This window comes from Carassius gibelio, chromosome B8, assembly GCF_023724105.1.
Source record: "Carassius gibelio isolate Cgi1373 ecotype wild population from Czech Republic chromosome B8, carGib1.2-hapl.c, whole genome shotgun sequence".
NCBI lineage: Eukaryota > Metazoa > Chordata > Actinopteri > Cypriniformes > Cyprinidae > Carassius > Carassius gibelio.
The window spans coordinates 11,175,864-11,197,703 of record NC_068403.1 but is presented as its reverse complement, the minus strand read 5'-3'; the positions used below and the strand labels follow the sequence as shown (position 1 = coordinate 11,197,703).

Sequence of the window (21,840 nt, the reverse complement as noted above, 5' to 3'; positions counted from 1 at the left end):
CTAACAGATCGACAGAAAGACAGAAGATGTCTGGCTGAAGTGAACTTGAGCAGAATGATTGTGTAATTGAGAGTTACTTTGAAATTACACTCAGATGTGTCTGATGCCTGTTATTGTGTGGATCCAGGCCAACAGTTGGAGGGAAATATTGTCTGGGAGAGAGGAAGCGCTTCAGGTCCTGCAACATTGATGTGAGCTTGATATCCACACATCATTTACTGACTCCATTTGTGTTTGTCTGTCTGACTGACGTTTCTTCAAATACTTACAAATTTACACATATCCCACTTAGAACTTTTGTTGGTTTGTGGACGGATTCTGTTCTAAATTAGATGACATGCCTGAAAATGAGAATGCATTTGGCAAAATATTAAACCTCTAAATGAGTAGACATATTCCAATAGAACAGAGCGATCCACAGTTGCCATGCTCCACTATATTCTCAGACTCACTGATTTGTGTGTGGATTAGGAGTGCCCAGCCGGATCTCAGGATTTTCGGGAGATTCAGTGCTCGGACTTTGACAGTGTTCCCTTCCGGGGGAAATTCTATACCTGGAAGCCATACAGGGGTGGTAAGTACACAGCCCTTTATACCATCTGTATTGAGATACACTGGTTGTGTCACTTTAATTACTCTGAACTGCTACAGTTCAGCATTAAATGCACTGTAAATCACTTTGGATAAATGTGTCTACCAAATGAACAAAATAAGGATGTGAAATATATCAACACCACTTTTGGGATCACCAAATGTGACATTTTAATGTTAATGCATCTTTCTGATTAGTCAAATAGGTCAAATGTTATTCATGGGACCCTACATTTTGTCTAGTTGCCGTACATTTTGTTAAACACAACAGAATTAAATATTTAAAAACAGACCATTAAGATATTTCATCTCTTTGTAAATAAGTCCCATTTAGTTAACGTTAGTTAATGCATTAATGCACAATACATTTGTTATAATATTTATTCATCATTGTTAACAACGTATTTATATTATTCTAGTTGGTCCAGGTTATGTGACAATTATTAAATGATTGTAATATAAGAAAGATTTCCTGCAGTTGAGTCCGTTTTCAAATTAAAAGCAGTTTTCCACTGTATAAATTTTTGATGTAAGTTGAAACATACAGATGCAGGCTATTGAGGGGAGACCTTTTTGTAATCATTCTCACAAAATGTAGATCTAATGATGGATTCAAAATATAAAATATAAATACTTATTTCATAATGGTGCATCCCTTGAACTAATGGAAATGTTTGTGCTGAGAACTGAACAGAAACATGTGATCTCTTTGTTACCTGGCTTCATCTTTCCTGAATATTATGTGGATGTTTAAGAGCTCAGTTGTTGTTGTTAAAGACTGTTTATGGCTTTTAAAGATGGTTTAGATATTAGGACTGGACCACCATGCTCCAAAGAACCAATCTCTGCACTGGCTCAGGTCCAGGACAGACGCGAGAGAGAGATAATGAGAGAAAGAGAAACAGCAAATAACAGTCTGGCATCCATATGCCAGGCTACAGACTGCCAACTTCCCAGAATCCCCGGTTTAAAGTCCTGCTTTTGATGAGTGTGAAGCTGGACGTCAAGGACATAACTGCTTTTAATCTGCCCCTCCAGAAACATAATGACTTACAGTGAGAAGCCCACTGCAGGCTACTCAGCTGATTTTACAATGGAAATCCCTTGCAGCTGTTAAAATAAGTGCCAGACTGCTGTTTTACCCTGATGTAGGGTAAGGTAGCATATAGACCTTTTGCTGTGTTCACACATTGGATTGATGCCAAAGTTCAAATGTTTCAACTCGGGCGGCAGACGCGAATTTGCGTCAACCGCTTAAATGCACAATGCACAATTGCTTGTGCTTGCTTGATGTTTCATTCAGCAAGGGGCTTAAAGTTGTCATCTCATATATAAATATGACTTATGCTGGGTACACACCAAAAGATAATCAAGCTAATTTTGGGCCGATTTCCCCCCTTCCGACAATCCTAGCTATGTCCCGATTATCTTGATGGTTCTACAGATTATTTTATCAGATTTTCTCTTGGTGTGAGGTGTGTTAAGAATGTCCGAGCCTGATTGGAAGAACGTCGGAGCCGCCCCGATAGCGAATCGTAAATATTCAACATGTTGAATATTTACGATCACTGATCAGAAATCCTGACGTGTGGAGGAACCCAGAGGGCAAACGTGCGCACGTTCTGGAGATTATCACGTGAAACAAAACAGTATCCAATCAGAAAGCGAGATGATGGAAGACGGAAGCAGTCATGGCGCAGCACAAAGTGAAAATGATGTGGACAGCAGAGATGGAGGATCAGTTTGTATATTTGTGGCAATAGTATGAATGTTTATAAAACGTGTCGGGTATAAAATCCTTCCAAACACTATCTTTGCAATTTCTTCCTGCATATTGTCCACCACACTTATTCTGAAGTCTCGCAAGATTTTGCGTCATGACACATGACATCATGGCACACCACACACTATAGGAGCAAAACGGTTAAAACAAGGATTTTTTATCTTCATGTTTGTGGTCTATCAAATTTGGAAAATCTTATAAGATGTAACAAACATTTTGGTACTGTATGTACCCAGCATTAGTATTTTTACATAATTTTGTGTAAATTGTGTCACAATTTAAAATAACTGTTTTCTATTTTAATATTTTAAAATGTATTTTATTTCAGGCAATGCTAAAGTATCAGCAGCCATTACTTTAGTTTCAAATGATCCTTCATAAATCAATCTAATATCCTGATCCAACCCCATCTCGTGAAAGTGCGTATTAATAGCACGATTTTATGTTTTAATTTACTATTTATAGGCAGAAACCGACTTTGCCATGCGTGTGATACACAATGTTTAGGATTAGGGCTTTAGGGTAGATGTGTATCATATGCACATGAAAACTGCATATCATGTGCATGTCAACAAATGCACATGTGTATAATATGCACGCCAAAGTCAATTATTGCGTATGAATATGCCTCACACTAGGGCTGTGCAAAAAATCGAATGTGATTTTCATCTCATCAATTAAGCTGGTTCTGTGATTAGTAGTAAATATCCATTACAGGCTTTTAGGTGGAGCAGCATTTACAGTTTTCTTGATTGCTAACACACTATAACTGATTCATTTGGCCCAATTTTCCAAACAATTCATACAGTTCTCAAAACTCTTAACCCATTTCACCTGTTAGCACACATGTTCCAATTTGTTCAGTGTTTTCTGCAGAACTCAAAACAAAAACACTATCGTTTGGCACAGGTTTAACCATGTTCTCATTCAGAAAACACGAACACACAATATAGTTAACTCAAGCAACAACAAATTTGCACATTTATCCATGTTGGAATATTCAGTAGCAAAACTGATGACACATCAGTCAGAATCTTGAGATGAAATGCAAAGGAGCACAAGTGATTATGTTTTTTTGAAAATGAATCCTGGTAGTGGAACAAAGAGTAATAGGAGGGGAAAATAAAAATGAAGGGGATGAGGTCAAAAGGTAATTTGTTCCTGATGAATTCAAAGCTATATAGTTGACCATGTTCTTCTGCATGGACTGACCATGAGGGAAGTTGGCCTACAGGCTCATCTACAAGGTTACAATACTACTTACAAAATAATTAATGTACATAGCAGCAGTACTTCAGATGAGAGAACTTTCATTATTTTATGGACAGTAAATATTGTAGGACATGTTGTACACCCTCAAACTCATTACTGTTGAAATTATTTGTAGCCAAGTAGTCCTTACATGTACTCTATTTGTACAGAACTGAGAGACGATTGTCTAGGGGAGAAGTCTTTTTGTCAGAAGACTAAGAAACTGCCATAACAAATAAGGGTACCACCAATACTGTAATGCAGATTGGCAGGGGAAGCTGGCTGAATGAATGAATTGATTGATTTATTCATTCATTATTTATTTCTGTAAAGTAACTGACAGTATATTCCAATGTGTGTTTACTGTTTATTCAGTTATTTGGTCTTTGAACTTTTCTCTTGTAGTGCTTTTCATGTACTGTAAGATCTCTTTACAGTAGTGTAATGACAGTAAACTTTTCTTACAGTTTTTCTCAGGCACTTTGGTACATTTCTCAGATCAGAATTGCAGTTCTCAAAACTACCTGTTCAATTCTCACATCATTGTGTCACTTGTGCACATCAAAAAAGCAGTTTCTCATTTCTTTGAACAAGTTGCAAATGCTTTGGTACATCCATGCAATTGATTATGAACATTATCTGCGGTTTCCTACATTATCAGTTGCTAATGTCAAATTTATTATATAGTTTTCTGTGCAGTAGTCTTACCGCTCAAAACATCTAGTCTTTAGACTTATCGTATAAGTCATTAAATGCAAAATGGTTAAACTAGTTGTCATAAACTGCCAAGCACACTTTTTATTTTTATTTTTTACACATTATTATTAGACTTTTTGTCAATTTGGCATGAATTGTGCAAGTGAATCTTGACCAATGAAGAGAATGTAAATGATAGACCAATGATAAACTATTTCTCTGAAATAGCTCAAAGGTTCATCTCATGAATCTTCAGTTGAAAAGCTTATACTGTATAGACAGAGGACAACACAAGAGTTACAAATTCTGAAAATGGACTTCTTTTCATCTTTGTGCCCATATTTCTTTTTCCTTTTCTATATCACAAAACATTGTAAATGATTTTTATTTTTTGGTCAGACCACTAGTAAAAGTGTAACTGGGAATTCAATCCAGTCTCTTTCAAACAATATCCCACATACAGTTATGTGTAAATATATACTTTTGAAATGGATATAGAGCATATATAAGCATATTGCATACTGTTCAATACAGTAACTGTCAGCCAAAATGTTGCCATAGTTTCCATCAGAACATCCCTCCAGAGTACACTGTTATATTGACAACATGACTAAACAATTATCAGTCTTATCCGTACACAATGACACAAGGACTTGTCATTCTGATGGCACTGACATGTTCATTGACACAGATATTTACTTTTGAGAGATGAACTAAGGATTTTGAGTAAGAAATTGGCTTTTGCAGGAGATCCATGGTGTTTTGCTATTTGTACAAATTGTTTTGAGAAATGCACTCACTGTTTTGCAAATTGTGAGTTTGATACGAGAAAGCGACTGAGAAAAACTGTAAATTTATTGCTGAATTTTAATGTATCTTCTCCCCTTTATTTACACCATATATTGTAACAGTCATTGACTAGCAAAATGATTCCTATTTCTCAAAAGGAGGTTTTTGTAACAGTGTTTTGAAATTATCTCACTAGTGTTCTTTGTATTAAATGCCGCTCCATCTGAAAGGAGATTTACTACTAATCACAGGCTTTACTGATGAGATACGCATAACAATCGCATGCGATTAATTGCACAGCTCTAGTCGCAAATGATTTTTGGCCAAAAAAATCCTCTATTATGTGTTGTTATTATGATTATTTATCTGCTCCTGATCGAGATGGAGTGTGGCCAAACTCAAATCGTAAAACTAAATTGTGAAGTTGTCTAAACTAAAAGTTTAGAAACAAGTGCAATGAACATAATTTAAGTATAATCTTTTGAATTTTATGTTTCCACTAAAACAAGTTCAATTAATTAACAACGATACTGTATGAAGCATACATTGATGTACTGCATAAACAATAAAACCACATAAAATACAGAGAAATGTTAACTTTTGGCAGTCTGTTTGAGGTAATGTGTTCAGAAAGATTAAAATCATGCTTTTTCACTTTTGCTGAAGTTCAGGTCAAGCGTATTGCATTGTGAGTTACATTATTCAATTCGTCATGTTCTGGTTGTACACTGTCTTGCCAGAACCTCCTGAAACCCATACACTCCAGTGAAGCCTTCTAACCACCTCAAAAATATACCTATGCCCTTCCAGAGCAAAGCCTCATGGGATGTGCAGTTTCCATCGTAAGCCTGCTTCAGTATATATTTTCACAGGCACCCAGGACCTTTTCAAATTAGTCCAACACTAACAGAAAATTGGCCAGCAGCTCAAAAAACTGCCCCCTTTAGGTTTATAAAAGACATTTAGTGGAAGAGTTATTATTTAACGTCACAACTGTGGTGGATGTGATCCTACTGATAAGGCAAGCGGGTCTTGGGCAGCCAAAGTGAGATTACGCAGTTTTAACACCACCGCTGCCAGGTACAGGCAAGGGGAACGGGTTCAGACCCACCACCTTGTCAGGCGTAATATAAAGGAGGCCTAGAGTAGGGACAAAATCACATACTGGTACCAGTCTAGGAGGGATTAGAAGTCATTTAACTCCTTGTTCTCTGTCACATGACTTTTAAAAAAAAGTATAATGTGTGAGTTCTGCACTTTTAGACACTACATTAAAGTACAGTATTTTCCTCTTTTGTTCTTTTGTTCTTTACCACCATTGATGTCTTTTTTAAGTCTTTACTTTTTAAATACCTGTTCAAACTATATTTTTCAAATTGAGTAGTCCCTGGGTTCCTTTAATGACTAGATAACAAATCTAAAAAATAAAAAGAGAAACTGTATAGTTTGGCTGGTTCAGGTTGACCTGACCCCATTTCTTGGGTGGCGTTTATATAAGATGCCTCTTTGCTTTCAAAGACAACTGGACAGAGCATGACGGAATGGAGGAGAATACATTGTTCATAGAATTAACTCTGTAGTTCATAACATTTTTGACTTGAAGCCATTTCCTAAGCAAAATTTGTGAGTTTTTTATCATGCAAATTATTCACTTTTAGCATGCTATTTAGAAAAAGAAAGACATTTCTTTCTTAAGTTATATTTTTTACTTAAACTAATACTTTTATTTTGCAAAGATGCATTAAATTGAGCAAATGTGTAAACATATTTGTAATGTTGCAGAATCTTTGGCAAATAAATGCAATAAACACTTTTCCAAATAAATGCTGTTTTTGAAAGAATCATGATTTCAAAAATGTGTCATGGTTTCCACAAAAATATTAATCAGCACAACTATTTTTAACATTGATAGTAATCAGAAATGTTTCTTGAGCACCAAATCAGCATATTCTAATGATTTCTAGAGGATAATATGACCAAAAATGGAGAAATAGCTACTGAAAATTTAGCTTTGCATCACAGTATTACACTACTATTTGAAAATACTGTATATTTCTGTTTTTACTGTATTTTTGATTAAGTAAATGCACCTTTGATGAGCTTTATAGATTCTTATGAGAAGACCACAAACTTTTGATTGATACATGCTTCTATTCCATCAGTCTCCTCTTACTCTTCTTTTCTCACCCATCATGTGAGATTGCATGATTTTTTCTTTGTCTCTCAGGGAATGTGTTGGGAGAGGCTGTTTTTCCCTCCATCGTGCTTTATTCTTTGCTCCTCAAATTTGTAGGGCAGTTACAGAGAAGACAGGGGAATAAAGCAATTGTGTGTACTGTATGTGCGTTTCAGCTGCTTTATCTATAAGCAAACCATCTAAAATGTGTCCCGGACCCCCCTCCCTTTCTGCTGCTAAAGGATGTAACAGCAGTGGAAGAATAAACTAACTTACATAAACCCCACAAGCTCATTAAAATACCACATGCAGCCATGGAGCTCTACAGAGTGCTGGCAGCCATCCCACAGAGTTAGTATAGTTGTAATGCTCTGTTTGGCTGCATGAAATACGCCGTTCACATGTCTCCATTGTTGGAGGCACATTAAAGTGTGGAGCGAATTTGCCAACAGTTTGTTTTCAAGTTTGTTTTGCCGTTGTGTAATGTTGTAAAATTAACAATGCATAAGACATGAGGAGTCAGTTCTGTGCAACCAAAAAGAGCATAATGGCATTAGCATTAGTGTGTGTCATATTACATTTCTGTCCCATGTACCAAATGTAATCTTTTTATGATGTCCCATGAGGATAGGTCAGTTAGTTTAGCTTGATGTTTAGCATAACTAGTTTCCTTTGTCTTGTTGCATGTTTATTTTGAGACTCGTTTTAATGAGTATCTGTTGACACTTTTTTTTAATTATGTAACATGTTTCTGACTAAATTTCTCTTGAATGTTGAGGTGTGATGATTTGCACATTTTGGCTACAGGTGGAGTGAAGTCATGTTCTCTGAACTGCCTGGCAGAGGGCTATAACTTCTACACTGAGCGCGCTCCAGCTGTGGTGGATGGCACACCTTGCAGGGACGACTCTCTGGACGTTTGTGTCAATGGCGAGTGCAAGGTGAGACAGTTACATACTCTTTTTTTTAAGTATGTGTATCTGAGAGGTTTCACATGGATGTTTTCTTACAATAGACTTTTCCAGTTTTTGTTGATTTGAACTTCTGCCAGAGCAAGAGACAGAACAGAAGAGAAAAATCCCTCTTGACACATAGATCCACCAATCTCTTAACACATTTTATAGCAATATAGAGCATCCTGGATTTAATTAGAGCTCAGAACTGTTAAGACGCCGCTGCTCTTCACCACATTTTTCACTAACTGTTAAGGATAACATTATCGATTGGTTGTTATGAAAGTGATTGTATATAACTTCAGGGCTCTACAAAAAGGACAGGCTGCTGTTGTGACATTTGGCTGGACAATCACTTGCCTTTTTGGGCCAGTGTTGTGAAAATTTTACATACACTGTTCTTTTATTTTTTGCATTTTTTTGTGTCTTGCAAACTTAAACATTGCAAAAATTTATTTTAATGTTTTCTACATTGTTACTTCATAGTTTTCTGAATTTTCACCAAAAGAAATGATGTCCAGTTATCAGTCAGTTAAGTTTTACATCTTATGCGATTGTTTTACAGTTGCATTACAGCTGTATAATTTCCAAATTGTTGCAAATTTTATATTATAAAGGGAAAAATATATTTTCATCAACAACAACAATAATATATAAACCTGTCGATTCCTGTGTGCACATCTTTTATTTTTAGGCAGAAAAAAGGGGCAGTTATTTGTCTTTGAATCATTCATTTAATCATTTTAGCTTGAATCACACTTGAATCATTCATTCAAGTGATTCTTTCAAAAACACTGGTTCATCAAGTAATGAAACAAGTAAATCTTAAGTGAGTCAATTAATCATTCATTCATAAATTCCATGAGATTTTGTTTAGTTGTCAATTAGTTTTTTTTCAGAATGGTGAGAGAACTACGACCTTGAACTACAAACCAAAGTTATTTTTTCACTAAATGTTACATTTTCTTTACCACACTCTAAAAATTGCTGGGTTAAAAATAACCCAACTTGGGTCATTTGGCAACCCAGCGCTGGGTAAATATTGGATAAAACACATTCAGAACACCCCCCGAGATTAGAGAAGCAGTCATCAGTAGAATGACGTGTTTGTGGGCAGGGTCAAGTTGTTCAACGACCAAAGATCACGCAATCACAAACAGAAATCACTTCCGTGAAGTGACCATTGCATGCTCCCTTCGCTGATGAAGGGATTCATGGTGTCCCCTTCCCAAAGTGCCATTCAAGGGTGCAAAAAAGCCGTTTGGAATTTGCCGTGTGCAAATGTGTTACCCCATGACCTGTAGCCATCACTGAAGTGGGATTTAAAATATTAATGACTCATTTCAGCTGTACAGAGTTGATTCTTAACTTTGGGAGACAATAACTTCCGTTATCGTTTACTTTCAGCTTTACAACATTCCAGATTGTTTACCTTCACATATATCTACTGTACATTACACACTGCATGAAAGGCAATATTGGAAATGGCATAATGGGGCACTTTAAGCAAGAACACCCATGGACAAAACACAAGACAAATTGAATTTATTTGGGTGAATAGAGCATAGTTACAATATTACATACACTTAAACTTGTTAAACAAGCATTTTAGAAATAAAAAAGGCATATTTAGAAGTAGCATTTTAATTTAAGTGTATTCAACCATTCTTTGTAATTACTTTTTACCAAAATAGTGCTAATTCTCGTGCCGGTATATCGCCGAAATCTGAGCCGGTGAACGGCTGCTGTTCATGGGGGAGCTGCAAACTTTAGATTGTGGCCCTGCATTTCACTCGTAGCTGAGAATCTTGCCAAAAAACAAACAGTACAAAGATTAGAGAAAATATTTTAACATCAAATTAAATTACACTAATTAAATAATTAAATAATAATTAAAATCCATTTATTATGCAAATCAAAGGCGTTTCCAGCGTAGCTGACTGACCTTATGTTGCGTTGCAAAGAATTATATAATTTACGCAACACTGAAAACTTTATAAATTAAATAAAATTTATACAAAACCTTTATTTTCCTGAAAGAGTGCATCAAATCGGCACTGTGTACTTAAAAAGCCTGTGCTCTCAGCAGCTGCGTTGTTGAGAAGTATAACCATAGACAGGGTCAATTCAGTGGTTAGGTAGAAAAAATTAACCCAGCGTTAAAGTAACCCAATAAAATGACCCAACAGGCTGAACACAGCATTTGCTTTAAACAAAATAACCCAGCAACTGGGTAAAAATATACAAAATAAACCAATAAAATGACCCAACAGGCTGAACACAGCATTTGGTTTAAAATAAAAGAACCCAGTATTTTTTAGAGTGCACTACTAATTATTATTATGAATGATCCTATTTATTTATATTTTTCATTAAATGTAAAAAAAAAAATCACAAATAATACTAATAATTGTACAAAAATGTATGAATGAATTAATAAAAGAAAATAAATCTTTTTTGGTGGCACCTAGACATATATGACCTTTGGTAATACATTCACAGCAGCTAAAAGCAAGTGCTGTTCTGTATCATGTTTTGTTGATAGAAAAACATGAATAAAACATTGAAGTTGGCAAATGTTCATCCGAATAATTAGCTAGTTACTGTGGTAAACGGCTGCCATTAATGCTCATGGTGGTACATTGTTCAAGTTCAATGTGAAAAGAGACCAGCTGGAGAGAGCTGGAACTGAACTCTGGTTTGGCGCAAACAATCAAACAAAGTGTGAAAATAACTTAAAATATGTTGCTTGTTAGTACCTTTCATAATACAAACAGTAGCGTACTTTATTTTCTGTTTTGTTTTGTTGTACTGCACAGGACAGGCTGCATGTGTGCCTTTTTGAGCGGGTTGGGCTGGTTTATCTTTGCGCTGTTGTCTAGACCAGTGGTTGTTTTTATCAACAGTTCAGCTCAGTCCAGCCCCGTTCTGCTCTGCTCTGAATGCTGCAAGAACTCTATGACCCCCCAGATCCATCTGTCCTCAGTACACGCAGCTGAACATGATCACAGCGACTTCTCCCTTCCTCCCTGCCGTCAGCTCTCAACCTTTCTCCATTTCTTTCCTTCCCTGCTCGCTTCCTCCATCTCCTTCCCTCACTTGTTTCTCTGCTTTCTTATTTATGGTGCATATAAAAACTGAAGAACAGCAGGGAGAGAAATCAAAGTAGTGTTTGCAGCCTCATGGTGGCTTAGCTTCCAAACAATAAGGGTTTGATTATGAAAGCAAGAGCTTTGAAGCACAAGGCATTAAAAACAGCCTGTATAACCATGCGTCCCAAAGCTCAGCTCTATTTGGTCCAGCAGAAGACATGCCTGACCTGCTCCGAGCGGCCACTGACTTACAATTGTTGTTGTGAGGAAATAGGTCACACATTCGGAGGTTATGGAATCTAGGCCAGGTCAACAAGAGTCTTTGGAGCTTTAGTGGGATTTTTGTGAAGTTAAATGGGCCTGGATTTTGGAAAGTCTCAGGTCTACCGGTTACTGAGTTCATTTTGTGTGTTACCTTTTACATACTGACAGCAGGGACTCTTTGGTTTCTACATTAATGGTCTGGATTTTTTTGCAGCTTTAGCCCCTTTGGAGAATCTTGCAGTTGCTTTGCGCAATGTCAGTGAAAATGGAATGTGATATCTCAAACTCTGGGATTGCTCTTGAGATTATATGTCAAACCTTGATGTTTCTTTTAGGGCTGTCAAAAGTAACATGTTAATACATGTGATTAGTTAAATATGTTAAACCCATCTGAGCCCTTGACTTACTTTCCTCTGGGGCACAGAAAAAAGAAACTTAGGAGAATCAGAATCAAAAAGAGCTTTACTGCCAACTGCTTGCACACAGATTTTCCTGGTAATGAAGCTTCTAGTGCACACATAAATACAAGGAGACACATCATAATAAAATTAAATATATGCATTATCCATTATCCAAAGCGACTTACAGTGCATTCAGGCTATCAATTTTTTACCTATTGTGTTCCCGGGGAATCAAACCCCCAACACTGCTTGATAACTTAATGTTCTACCACTTGAGCTACAGGAACACTAAGAATAGACATATTTACTGATTATGAACATTTTACAGTATTATGGATAGTAATAAGAATGAATAGGTGTGAATTTTGAAAAATGTACCGATAGCTTTCCCCCCATGCAATCCATGAAATCAGATTAGATTTAAAGCTTCAAAAAGAATGCTAAAGCACAATTAGATCACTTATTGTTACACTTATGCAATGTCTGCTTTGTCCAATTAGTGTATTAGGGATGAAAATCAGTAAACTGAACTTTACATGAGATCAGCTAAATCCATTACATAAATGTAATAAAACTGTATGTAATATTACATGTAAATGATTATAATTATTATAAAGATTATAATTTAAATTTGCACAGACAATGCATGCATTTAGTGTAATATTTGCAAAATTTTCATTTCTTTTTGCTGGTAAATAGTAACCTCTGACCCCTCTTAATGTGCATATGTATCTGCAGCATGTGGGATGTGACCGGATCCTAGGCTCGGATGTTCGGGAAGATCGCTGCCGCATTTGTGGAGGAGATGGGAGCAGCTGCCAGGTCATCGAGGGGGTCTTCAATGACTCCTTATCTGAAGGAGGTACTAAGTGTGTGCACTTCAATTTGAACTGGAACAATCTGTAACAATGCGTGCAAAAGAAACATTGCTGAAATACCATTTATCTCACTGAGGACCTGGACACTGAAAAGTTTCCACAGTTCCATTTCAGACTTGTGTCTTGTGAAATTATGTTTTAAGTGTTAAAATGCAAGCCCTGGATGGGATAGATTTGGTAAAACAACATGTCTCTTGACAGAGGTAGAGTGTCTGTGGATTTACAGTTGGTGTTAAAATAGGCTCCCATAATGGTGAACTAAAGCTCATTTCAGAGTTGGGTGCTAAAATATTATTCCTCTCAGTTTTAAGTAGAGTGAAAATAATTTATTTCTGGGGCAACACACAGATTAAAGCCCAATTCCTTCATTGATGATTTAGTTTAACATTAGGGAATCATATTTTTAACACCACCTGTAAATCGTCAGAAATAAAAACATACTTTTACTCTGAATTATTTTTGCTCGTTTGTTGATGTCATTTCAGATCACATTAATCAAAATTCAGAAGCAATTTAGCTGTTGTTTTAATCATTGCACAACTCATTCAGTCTGAATATCTCATTCTAGAATTCCTTTCTATCCTTCAGGAATTGATCATAACAAGTTCCACCCTATATTTTGTATTTTACATTAATTATTTTTCAATCAGAAATATGCCACAATATATTATTGTGAACAGCAATTCATGTCAACATTTTTAGTATCACTATTACCACCCATATAAAAGGGTTGGTTGTGTTCATTTTTAGTGATCATGGCAGCAGAAATTGTTCAAACTTCCTGAGAAGGAACACTTTATTGTCTGTATTTCTAAGCATGAATTATGATCAGCACTCATTTTGCAGTGGCAAATGCATAATTTCTAGATTTTCGTGAAAACGATGCAGATAGCATGTACAAATAACCAACACTGTTGTCACAAGTTCACCAGTCTAGTCACCAGCTCTGTCACCTTACTTCATTAAGGACTCCATTTCCCAGCATCCCACCTGCTTTAAACCTGCACCAGAACAGCACATCTGCCACCATTCACCTCATCACCTACTATATATAAGCAGTCACCTGCAAAGAGGAAAAGAAGCAGTGTTACTCCTTACCTGGCCGCCAATCCTGGGTCTGCATGCAGCAGGGACGATGACCTTCAGTCATTACCCGATCCTGAGTCATGACCCATTAAGTTTGTTAAACTTCAGTCTTCACGAATCATGGCCCCTGAACACCAGATATCACATATTATGGCTGCTATTCCGAAAGCATTTACTGTTAAGGCCACCATTACAGAGTCTGTATTCAAAATGTCCACCATCCCTGAGTGTTTCTCAGTGTCCAGTCCCGTCGGTTTGTTACAGTCCCAGAATCCAGAAATGAATTCGCTCCAGTATCAGCTCCAGCCCCTGAGTCCACTCCAGTGTCGGCTCAAGCCCCTGAGTCTACTCCAGTGTCGGCTCAAGCCCCTGAGTCTACTCCAGTGTCGACTTAAGCCCCTGAGTCCACTCCAGTGTCGGCTCAAGCCCCTGAGTCTACTCCAGTGTCGGCTCAAGCCCCTGAGTCTGCTCCAGTGTTGTCTCTAGCCCCTGTATACGCTCCAGTGTTGGCTCCATCCTCTGAGTCCACTTATTTTATCAAGTTCAGTCCAGAGTCCACTACAGTCCAAACAAATTCCGTCCAAAGAATCTGTTCCGACCACAGATTTCAGTAAAGATCTCACTGTTCCCCTTGAATGTGTACCAGAGCCCACTCGTACCAGTGAGCTAACTCCAAGTTTACTTTCAGTCCAAAAGTCTTTATGGGAATTCCATCCAGAACATGCATCCTTCTCAGAGTACAGCTCCAGATAAGTTCAAGCCCGCCACCAGTGTCGAAAGATGGCTTTAGCCCCTGACCAGAGTCGAGAGATGGCTCTAGCTCCTGACCAGAATCCAGAGCATTCTCCAGTCCTCGACCAGAGTTCAGTGTCAGCCTCAGCCTCAGAGCAAGTTCTAATGTTGGCTACAGCCCCTGACAGGTGACCAAAGCAGGCTCCAGTCTTTGATCAGAATCCAGTACAGGCCCCAGCCTTTGACCAGAGTCCAGTAAAGGCTCCTGCCTATGATCTAAGACATAGACACACGGCCAGGAGAGCTGTTCCCCTTGCTGTAAGAATCAGCTACCCTACCACAGCCAGGAGTGCCATTCCTTCTTCAGTCGGATTAAGTCCCTTCGTCACAGCCAGAAGTGGCGTTCCCCCTTCAGTCAGATTAAATTTCTTTGCCATGGCCAGGAGAGCCATTCCCCTCGCTGTAAGTATCAGCTACCCTATCAAGGTCAGGAGTGCCATTCTATATTCTGTTGGATCCAGTTCCCTTGTCATGGCTAGGAGTGCCGTACCTTCTTCAGTCGGATTAAGTCCCCTCGTCCCACCATGAGATCCATTCCTTCTTTAATTGGAATAAGTCCCCTCGTCATGGCCAGGAGTGTCGTTCCTTTTTTAATCGAAAGCAGTTTCCCTGTCCCGGCCTGGAGAGCCATTCTTCTTTCAATGGAAAGAAATTCCCCAGTCATGGCCAGGAGCGTCATTCTGTCAATTTCCCTTGTCATGGCCAAAAGAGCTGTTCCTTTTGCTATGGAGAATACTTCCCCAGTCTTGGCAAAGAAAACCATTCCTTCCATGAAATTCAAATCCCTAACCTCAACTCTTTTATTCTGGTGGTCGTCCCCTCCAGAGAACCCTCCAGTAACCACTCCTCCAGAGCACCCTCCAAAGCTTGCCCCAGGGTCTCCCGAATGGCCGGAGCCTCCATGGCCCAACAAACTTCCGACGCCACCATGTCTCACTGAGTTGCTGGCGCCACACTGGAGGTGCACATCCTTATTTACCTGTCTGTTTCCTGTCACAGCTTCAGCACATTCACCTTCCCTCCCCTGTGTCACACCTGCACCGGATCCCCAATCAGCACACCTTCCACCATTCACCTCATCACCTACTAAATATAAGGAATCACTTTTCACACCCTAATTGTCTGGATCTTGTCAAGGTTTACCCATACCTGATTCCTTTCTTACTCACCTGCATTCTCACATCCTGACATCTCATCTTTAGCCTGCCAAACTGCAAAAAGGAAAAGAAACATTGTTACTCCTTAACTGACTCACTTACCTGGACTCTTTACCTGTTACCCGCCTGTCTTCACCATCATCCGTCGGACCGGTAAAAAGATACAAGGATCAGTCATCAACCTGAGCTAAGTCCAGCCATTGTCAAAAACTCTTTAGTTACTCACCGTTTGCTCTGAATCTCCCCCCTCAGCACCAAGCTGTAAATAAAGTGATTACACTTACCTGTCTATCTCCCTGAGTTCTCCTTCTGTAGTGTGACAACTATTATGAGTCACAAATTTATTTTAAGTGAATTTCCCCTAAGTGTCTTTGAGAAGATGGATAATATAATTTTTTCTGTTAATGGTTAAGTAAAGTCTGCAAATGCACATGTGAGACTGCTATTTCTCTTGTTACTGAAGAAACACAAGCCTGGTGCCTGAATTGAGTAGCCCCCATTACCCCCACCCCCCAAACCTCAGAAATGTGTATGTGTGTGTGTGTGTGTGTGTGACATGCTTTGAGGTACTGGGAGCAGCCTTGGCAAGTTTCTCTGGTATCTGGGGGAGTATTTTGAGGCCTGGCTGAAACCCAGAAGTCCAAGTGAACTGGATTATCCGGGACATAAGAGACTGTTGCTCCTTCCTTCAGTGGCACAGACCGACCTCTTTAAAGCCCCTGATAATTCTGCTTTCCTGTTCTCCACTTAACGCTTTCTCAGCCTGTGTCCAGAGAGTTGTCAGTAAACACGCTTTTCAATTAGCTGTTGAAGTCATGAGCTGGAAAATGTTAAAATCAGTTTGCAGTGAGACTGAGACAGGACTGTAGTTAATTGGGTGAGAAGGTGAAAACGATTCTAGAGGTTTCTTCTACTATAATTAATTCAGTGCATTTCACTATAAAAAAAAAAACCTAAATGTGTTGCAAGTTGTTTTAATATTTCAAGCCCTCCACCCTCTCTAAAAAAATAATCTAATCGCTTTGCGGTATGTTTTGACACTGAACAGGCACAAAAAGTCATTGAGTCATGTTGTCAAGAATGAAATAAAAATCAGCTCACCATAAAAGAAAAGGAAAGATGTAGATGGATGCCAAAAGCAATTTAATGGCACAGTTCAAAACAAAAAATAATATGCGAGAAGTAAGAAAACTAATTCAAACTAGCTTCTCCTTGACGAAACCCCATCTTAATTAATGAAATAATACTGAAATCCAATTCTTCTGTGTGCCGTGTTGACCCTACAACACTTTCTTTTGAAACACTGTACCTCTGTTATTTCTGTTCCTATCTCACATCTTGTAAACATGTCTTAGCTCAGATCTTGACACTGTCTGTCTCTGTCATAAGCTACTACTCATGCGCCTCTCAGAGACTGGCATCTCAGGAGTTGCATTAGCCTGGTTTTCCTCTTATTTGACGGAAAGACTGTACTTCATCCCCATGTATAACTACAAATCTTCCACTGTCCATTTTAAATAGGGTGTGCCACAGGGCTCAGTTCTATGGCCATTATTATTTATCATTTAAATTATCCCCCACGGACAAATTATTTGTCATCATGGTTTTCAATACCACTGCTACAGTATGCCAATCAGATATATATACTTCTTGTCAACCTGACTCTATTCACCAGACCACTATTCTTTTGTCATGTATCAGTGAGTTAAAAACCTGGCTTAGCAACAACTCTCTCAGCTTGAATTTAACAAAAACAGAGATTTTACTTGTCGGTCCCCCAACTGTAACAAAAAAATAAGTAATCCCCCTAGAATTGACCTTGAAGCTACATCAATTTCTCCATCTGCCACTGTCAAAAACTACACAAATTAAATGTATTATTATTATTAACTAAGGAGAAAAAAATGCCTGAATGCCTACAGTAAAAAACGCAATTTTGTAAAATATTATTTTTAATTTTTATTTTATTTCCATTTTATTATATTCTGGTCAACATTGGATCAAATCCTTTAATCAAAGTTGTCCTAAAACCTAAGGAAAAACTTTGAAAGTCTTAGGAAAACTTTGATTAACTTTTTTTATTCATACAGCATATCAGAACATGTGCTTTTTCCACCAGGCAATATATATGTTTACATTTTTATTCTTAAAAAAGTAAATTAATATACAGAGTAATATACAGTAAAGGGGCCTAAAATTCCTGTTGATGGCCCTCTTCAGACTTTAGATGTGTTCAGAGAAGCTATATAATCACTTGGACAGCTGCCTTGCTGTTGAGAGGTGCATAGGGACTCCAGCCATTCTGAAAAGGCGTTTCATAATTACCTGCTCACATGCGAGGCCCAAGTAATAAACGCTGGGATACAGGATCTCAGCCATGCAGAATTCCTTCCGATGGTTTGTTCTAAGACAGACACACTTCAGTTAGGATGAGGATTTAGTGACAGATGGGAGTGATTTGGGAAAACATCAGTTTCCACAAAAATATGAAGCAGCACAACTGTTTCCCACATTGAAAATAATGTGAAATAATAAGCAAAAAATCAGCATGTTTGAATGATTTCTGAAGGATCATGTGAGTAATGGCTGTTGAAAATGTATCTTTGTCATCAAATAAATATTGAACAGGTAAATGACACTGAGGAGTATATTGAGTGGAACAGTTGTGATGCTGATTTGTGAAGTAGCAGTGGTTTGGATGTGGGTGGTGTTGTTGAATGGCAGGCTGTTGGCTCTGTGCTGGACTGAGGGTTATTCTCAGCTGCAGGAAGCTCTAGTGGGCCACTCCCTGGGCGGGCGGCAGGACAACATTGACCGCAGTGGCTAGCCGAGGCTGAGATGATGGGCTATTCTTGGCTCCGGTTGTATTTTGGAGTTCAGGGTTCTTGCGGGTACAAACACAGTTTGAACACAAAGAAACACAGTTTATTTAAAAATGTACAGATACATCCAGGCATTGTGCTCCACAAAATGCCAACTGACTGACCAATCCACACAAATGACCACTAATGGTTCATGTCTGCCTGCTTCTCTCTCTGTGTGTATGTGTGTATATGTTGAGTACTCTAGTCTAGTATATCTGGCTTCTCAATCAGAACCATATCCATTTATTTAAACATACCATTATGCCTAATATTTTTTTATTCTGTAAAGCAGTTAAATATGCATCTATACATATGTGGTGTGTCCTGCACGGCTAGTACAATTCCTGAATTAATGAACTCAATGAACTCATTTTGTTTAGTGAATCATAAACACTTATGAATCTGATTTAAAATAGAATTATTAATGTATTTAACAAATGAATAATTGAAATGCTTACATTTTTAGTATTTTCCATGTATTTTTTAAAATTGTTTTATAGTATATATTTTATGTATGTGATGTTTTAATATCTTTATTTAGTTATTGGGATGCATTTTAAACCACCTTTGTGCCACATTTAAAACGTATTTTGTTAAAATTTGTTATATCAGTTCTGTTTAAATCAGATTTTGGCATTTCTTCGACCTAAATAGGACAAGAATCGTTAATGGAATCATTAGGGAAACAAAACCGCTAATCATTAATAAGAAACAGAATCAATTTCTGCCCTTTGTTGATGGCTTAATTCTTTGTGGTGGACTCATCTCCTCTTGACTGTACACAACAAAATCTCTGTCAGTGGCAGGACTGGACTGAAAAAATTAGTTTAGCCCTTTCCTTTTTTTTTCTCCTTGGTCAAAAGCTGAAGTTGTTTGCAGGCCTGTGGTGGAATCTGGCATTAAACACATTATGTGTTGGGCAGCAGAACTGAGGGACGTTGCCCAGGAATTTGGTCGGAATCTCAAACCTCTGCATATCCCATCACAGTTGCTCTCAGTGAAGCACCACTAACAGCATTGTTCTCTTGCTGTGAATAAATGTGTGTGTGTGTGTGTGTGTGTGTGTGTTTTCTCTCTTAGGTTATGAGGAGGTGGTCAGAATCCCCAAAGGATCTGTATTCATACACATCCAAGAGCTCAACGTCTCTCACAATTACTTGGGTGAGACACAATTTTTCATGGTTTAACTGAACTATGAACCTCTCATGGGAAGCAGAACAAATACACTGTTGGAGTTAGTGGATTCTGTAAAAAACTTCCCAGCTGAATTATAAGAAAAGATCTGAGAGGCCTTTAGGTGCCTCATGGCTCATCTAAGATGACTTGCAGTCTTTTTACATGTAAATTCAATAGTTTATCCCAAGTTTTCTTGTTCAGCATTTTCCACTGTTCATTCTTCACCCTGTGCTATTAATTAAACCTGGTTAGTCAGGTTTTAATATTTTACAATGTATATTTGTAAATTCCCAGCTAATGACTGCAGTTAATATTTACAGTCACAGTGTTTTAACTCTAACGGAAGTGTTTTGTGGCAGGACAAAGCGCATATGATTATGGAAAAAATATTAGATGATAGGAAATTAACAAGCAATCAGTGTTTATTTATTTAAAAAAAAGTAGGCTACCATAAAAAAGACTGATCACACAGTGCTGAAGGCCAGAGAGAATAAATGTCTTTAGTGTAGACTTGAATGATGAGAAAATATATTTGAATGCTTTTGCATTTACTTTTTACTCTCTCATCTGATATTTTCTATCACCACTTATGCATTTACTCACAAAATCACTGTGTTCCCACAAGAAACTTTGCATTAGCTTTTAAAAGCATAGAATTAGAGTGTTCCTGCCATCTCATATAATCTACATCAAAAGTTTTGCATTGGATCACAAAGTTCTCAACGGAATGCAAACGTTTTGAGAGTGAATGTCAAAGATTACTTTTCGTCCCATCTCATATTTTTCCCATTGCAATAGCCCTTAGGGGCTCCATATCTTCATGACTGGATGCATTCTAACAACAAATTCTATACCTTGGCACCACCATTGGGGCATAACATTGTGTTTTGAGGCCTGTTAATCATTAACTCTTTCCATACCATAGTGTTGAAGAGTAAAGGGGATCAGTACTTCATCAATGGCAAGCTGACCATCGACACGCCAAGACGCTTCGACATCGCGGGAACCACCTTCCACTACCGCCGACCTGCCAATGAACCAGAGACCCTGGAAGCACTTGGACCCACCAACATGACCCTGATCGTCATGGTAACTCAGAGATGCTGGGTGGTCCGTTCAAGCAGGATATTTATGCACTGCTGGTGTTGGTACAGATGCCTCAGAATTTAGACAGCTGCAGTGTATTTGCAGTGTGGGTCAAGTGTAATTTTTTGTGTAAATGTTATTCAAAGCTGAAGTGAGTAATTTGTTGCTGTATTTTTCATAAATACTTTTCTCCTCTGCCAGTTTAATGTGGTAAGAAAGCAATGAGTAAGCTCTTTGTCAGTTAATTGAAATTGAAAAAGTGTAAACAATGCATTTCTTCGAATTAGTTTTTCTTTCTCAGTCTCAGTCAACTGACACAGCAGTGTTGTGAGTTTAGACTTTCAGTTTGTCCTAGCAATAGAAGATGGGTCGTTTTTGCAAAATCTATGGAAAACGGTATTAATTTGATTTCATTATAATATTCAGTGTTTCTTTCAGTGTTTGATCAGTCAGTTCAGTCCACTGTTGTGTTGCAGGTGTTGGTCCGTGAAGAAAATCCTGGAATCCTTTACCGTTTTAACCCACCTGTCAGCAGAGATCCCCTGAGCAGTTATGCCTGGCATTATACATCCTGGTCCCGCTGCTCTGCACTGTGTGCTGGAGGTGACCGTTTTCTGTCTGTTGTAGTTTCTGTGTCTGTTTACTGACACACATAATGCGATCATTCACACGTGAAATTGGCATTGCAAGGTTTTCCTCAAAGAAACGGTGTAATGTACACATTCACAGTGACTGTGCATAAGAAATGCATAAGAAAGTCAAGCTGTCCAACACAGTTCAAACAAACAATGTTAATTTCCCATGT

At 38.0% G+C, this 21,840-nt stretch overlaps 1 protein-coding gene across 2 annotated transcripts in view; it reads left to right on the top strand.

Moving 5' to 3' along the window:
• Positions 1–21,840, top strand: part of adamts10 (ADAM metallopeptidase with thrombospondin type 1 motif, 10) — a 54,717-nt gene that overhangs the window by 24,990 nt on the left and 7,887 nt on the right. For both annotated transcript variants that reach the window (XM_052564011.1, XM_052564012.1), the window contains exons 14-20: positions 128–191; positions 472–574; positions 8,094–8,227; positions 12,735–12,858; positions 19,854–19,934; positions 20,875–21,038; positions 21,512–21,638. In XM_052564011.1, coding sequence (XP_052419971.1) covers positions 128–191; positions 472–574; positions 8,094–8,227; positions 12,735–12,858; positions 19,854–19,934; positions 20,875–21,038; positions 21,512–21,638 — 797 coding nt within the window. The remainder of the gene's footprint in view (positions 1–127; positions 192–471; positions 575–8,093; positions 8,228–12,734; positions 12,859–19,853; positions 19,935–20,874; positions 21,039–21,511; positions 21,639–21,840) is intronic.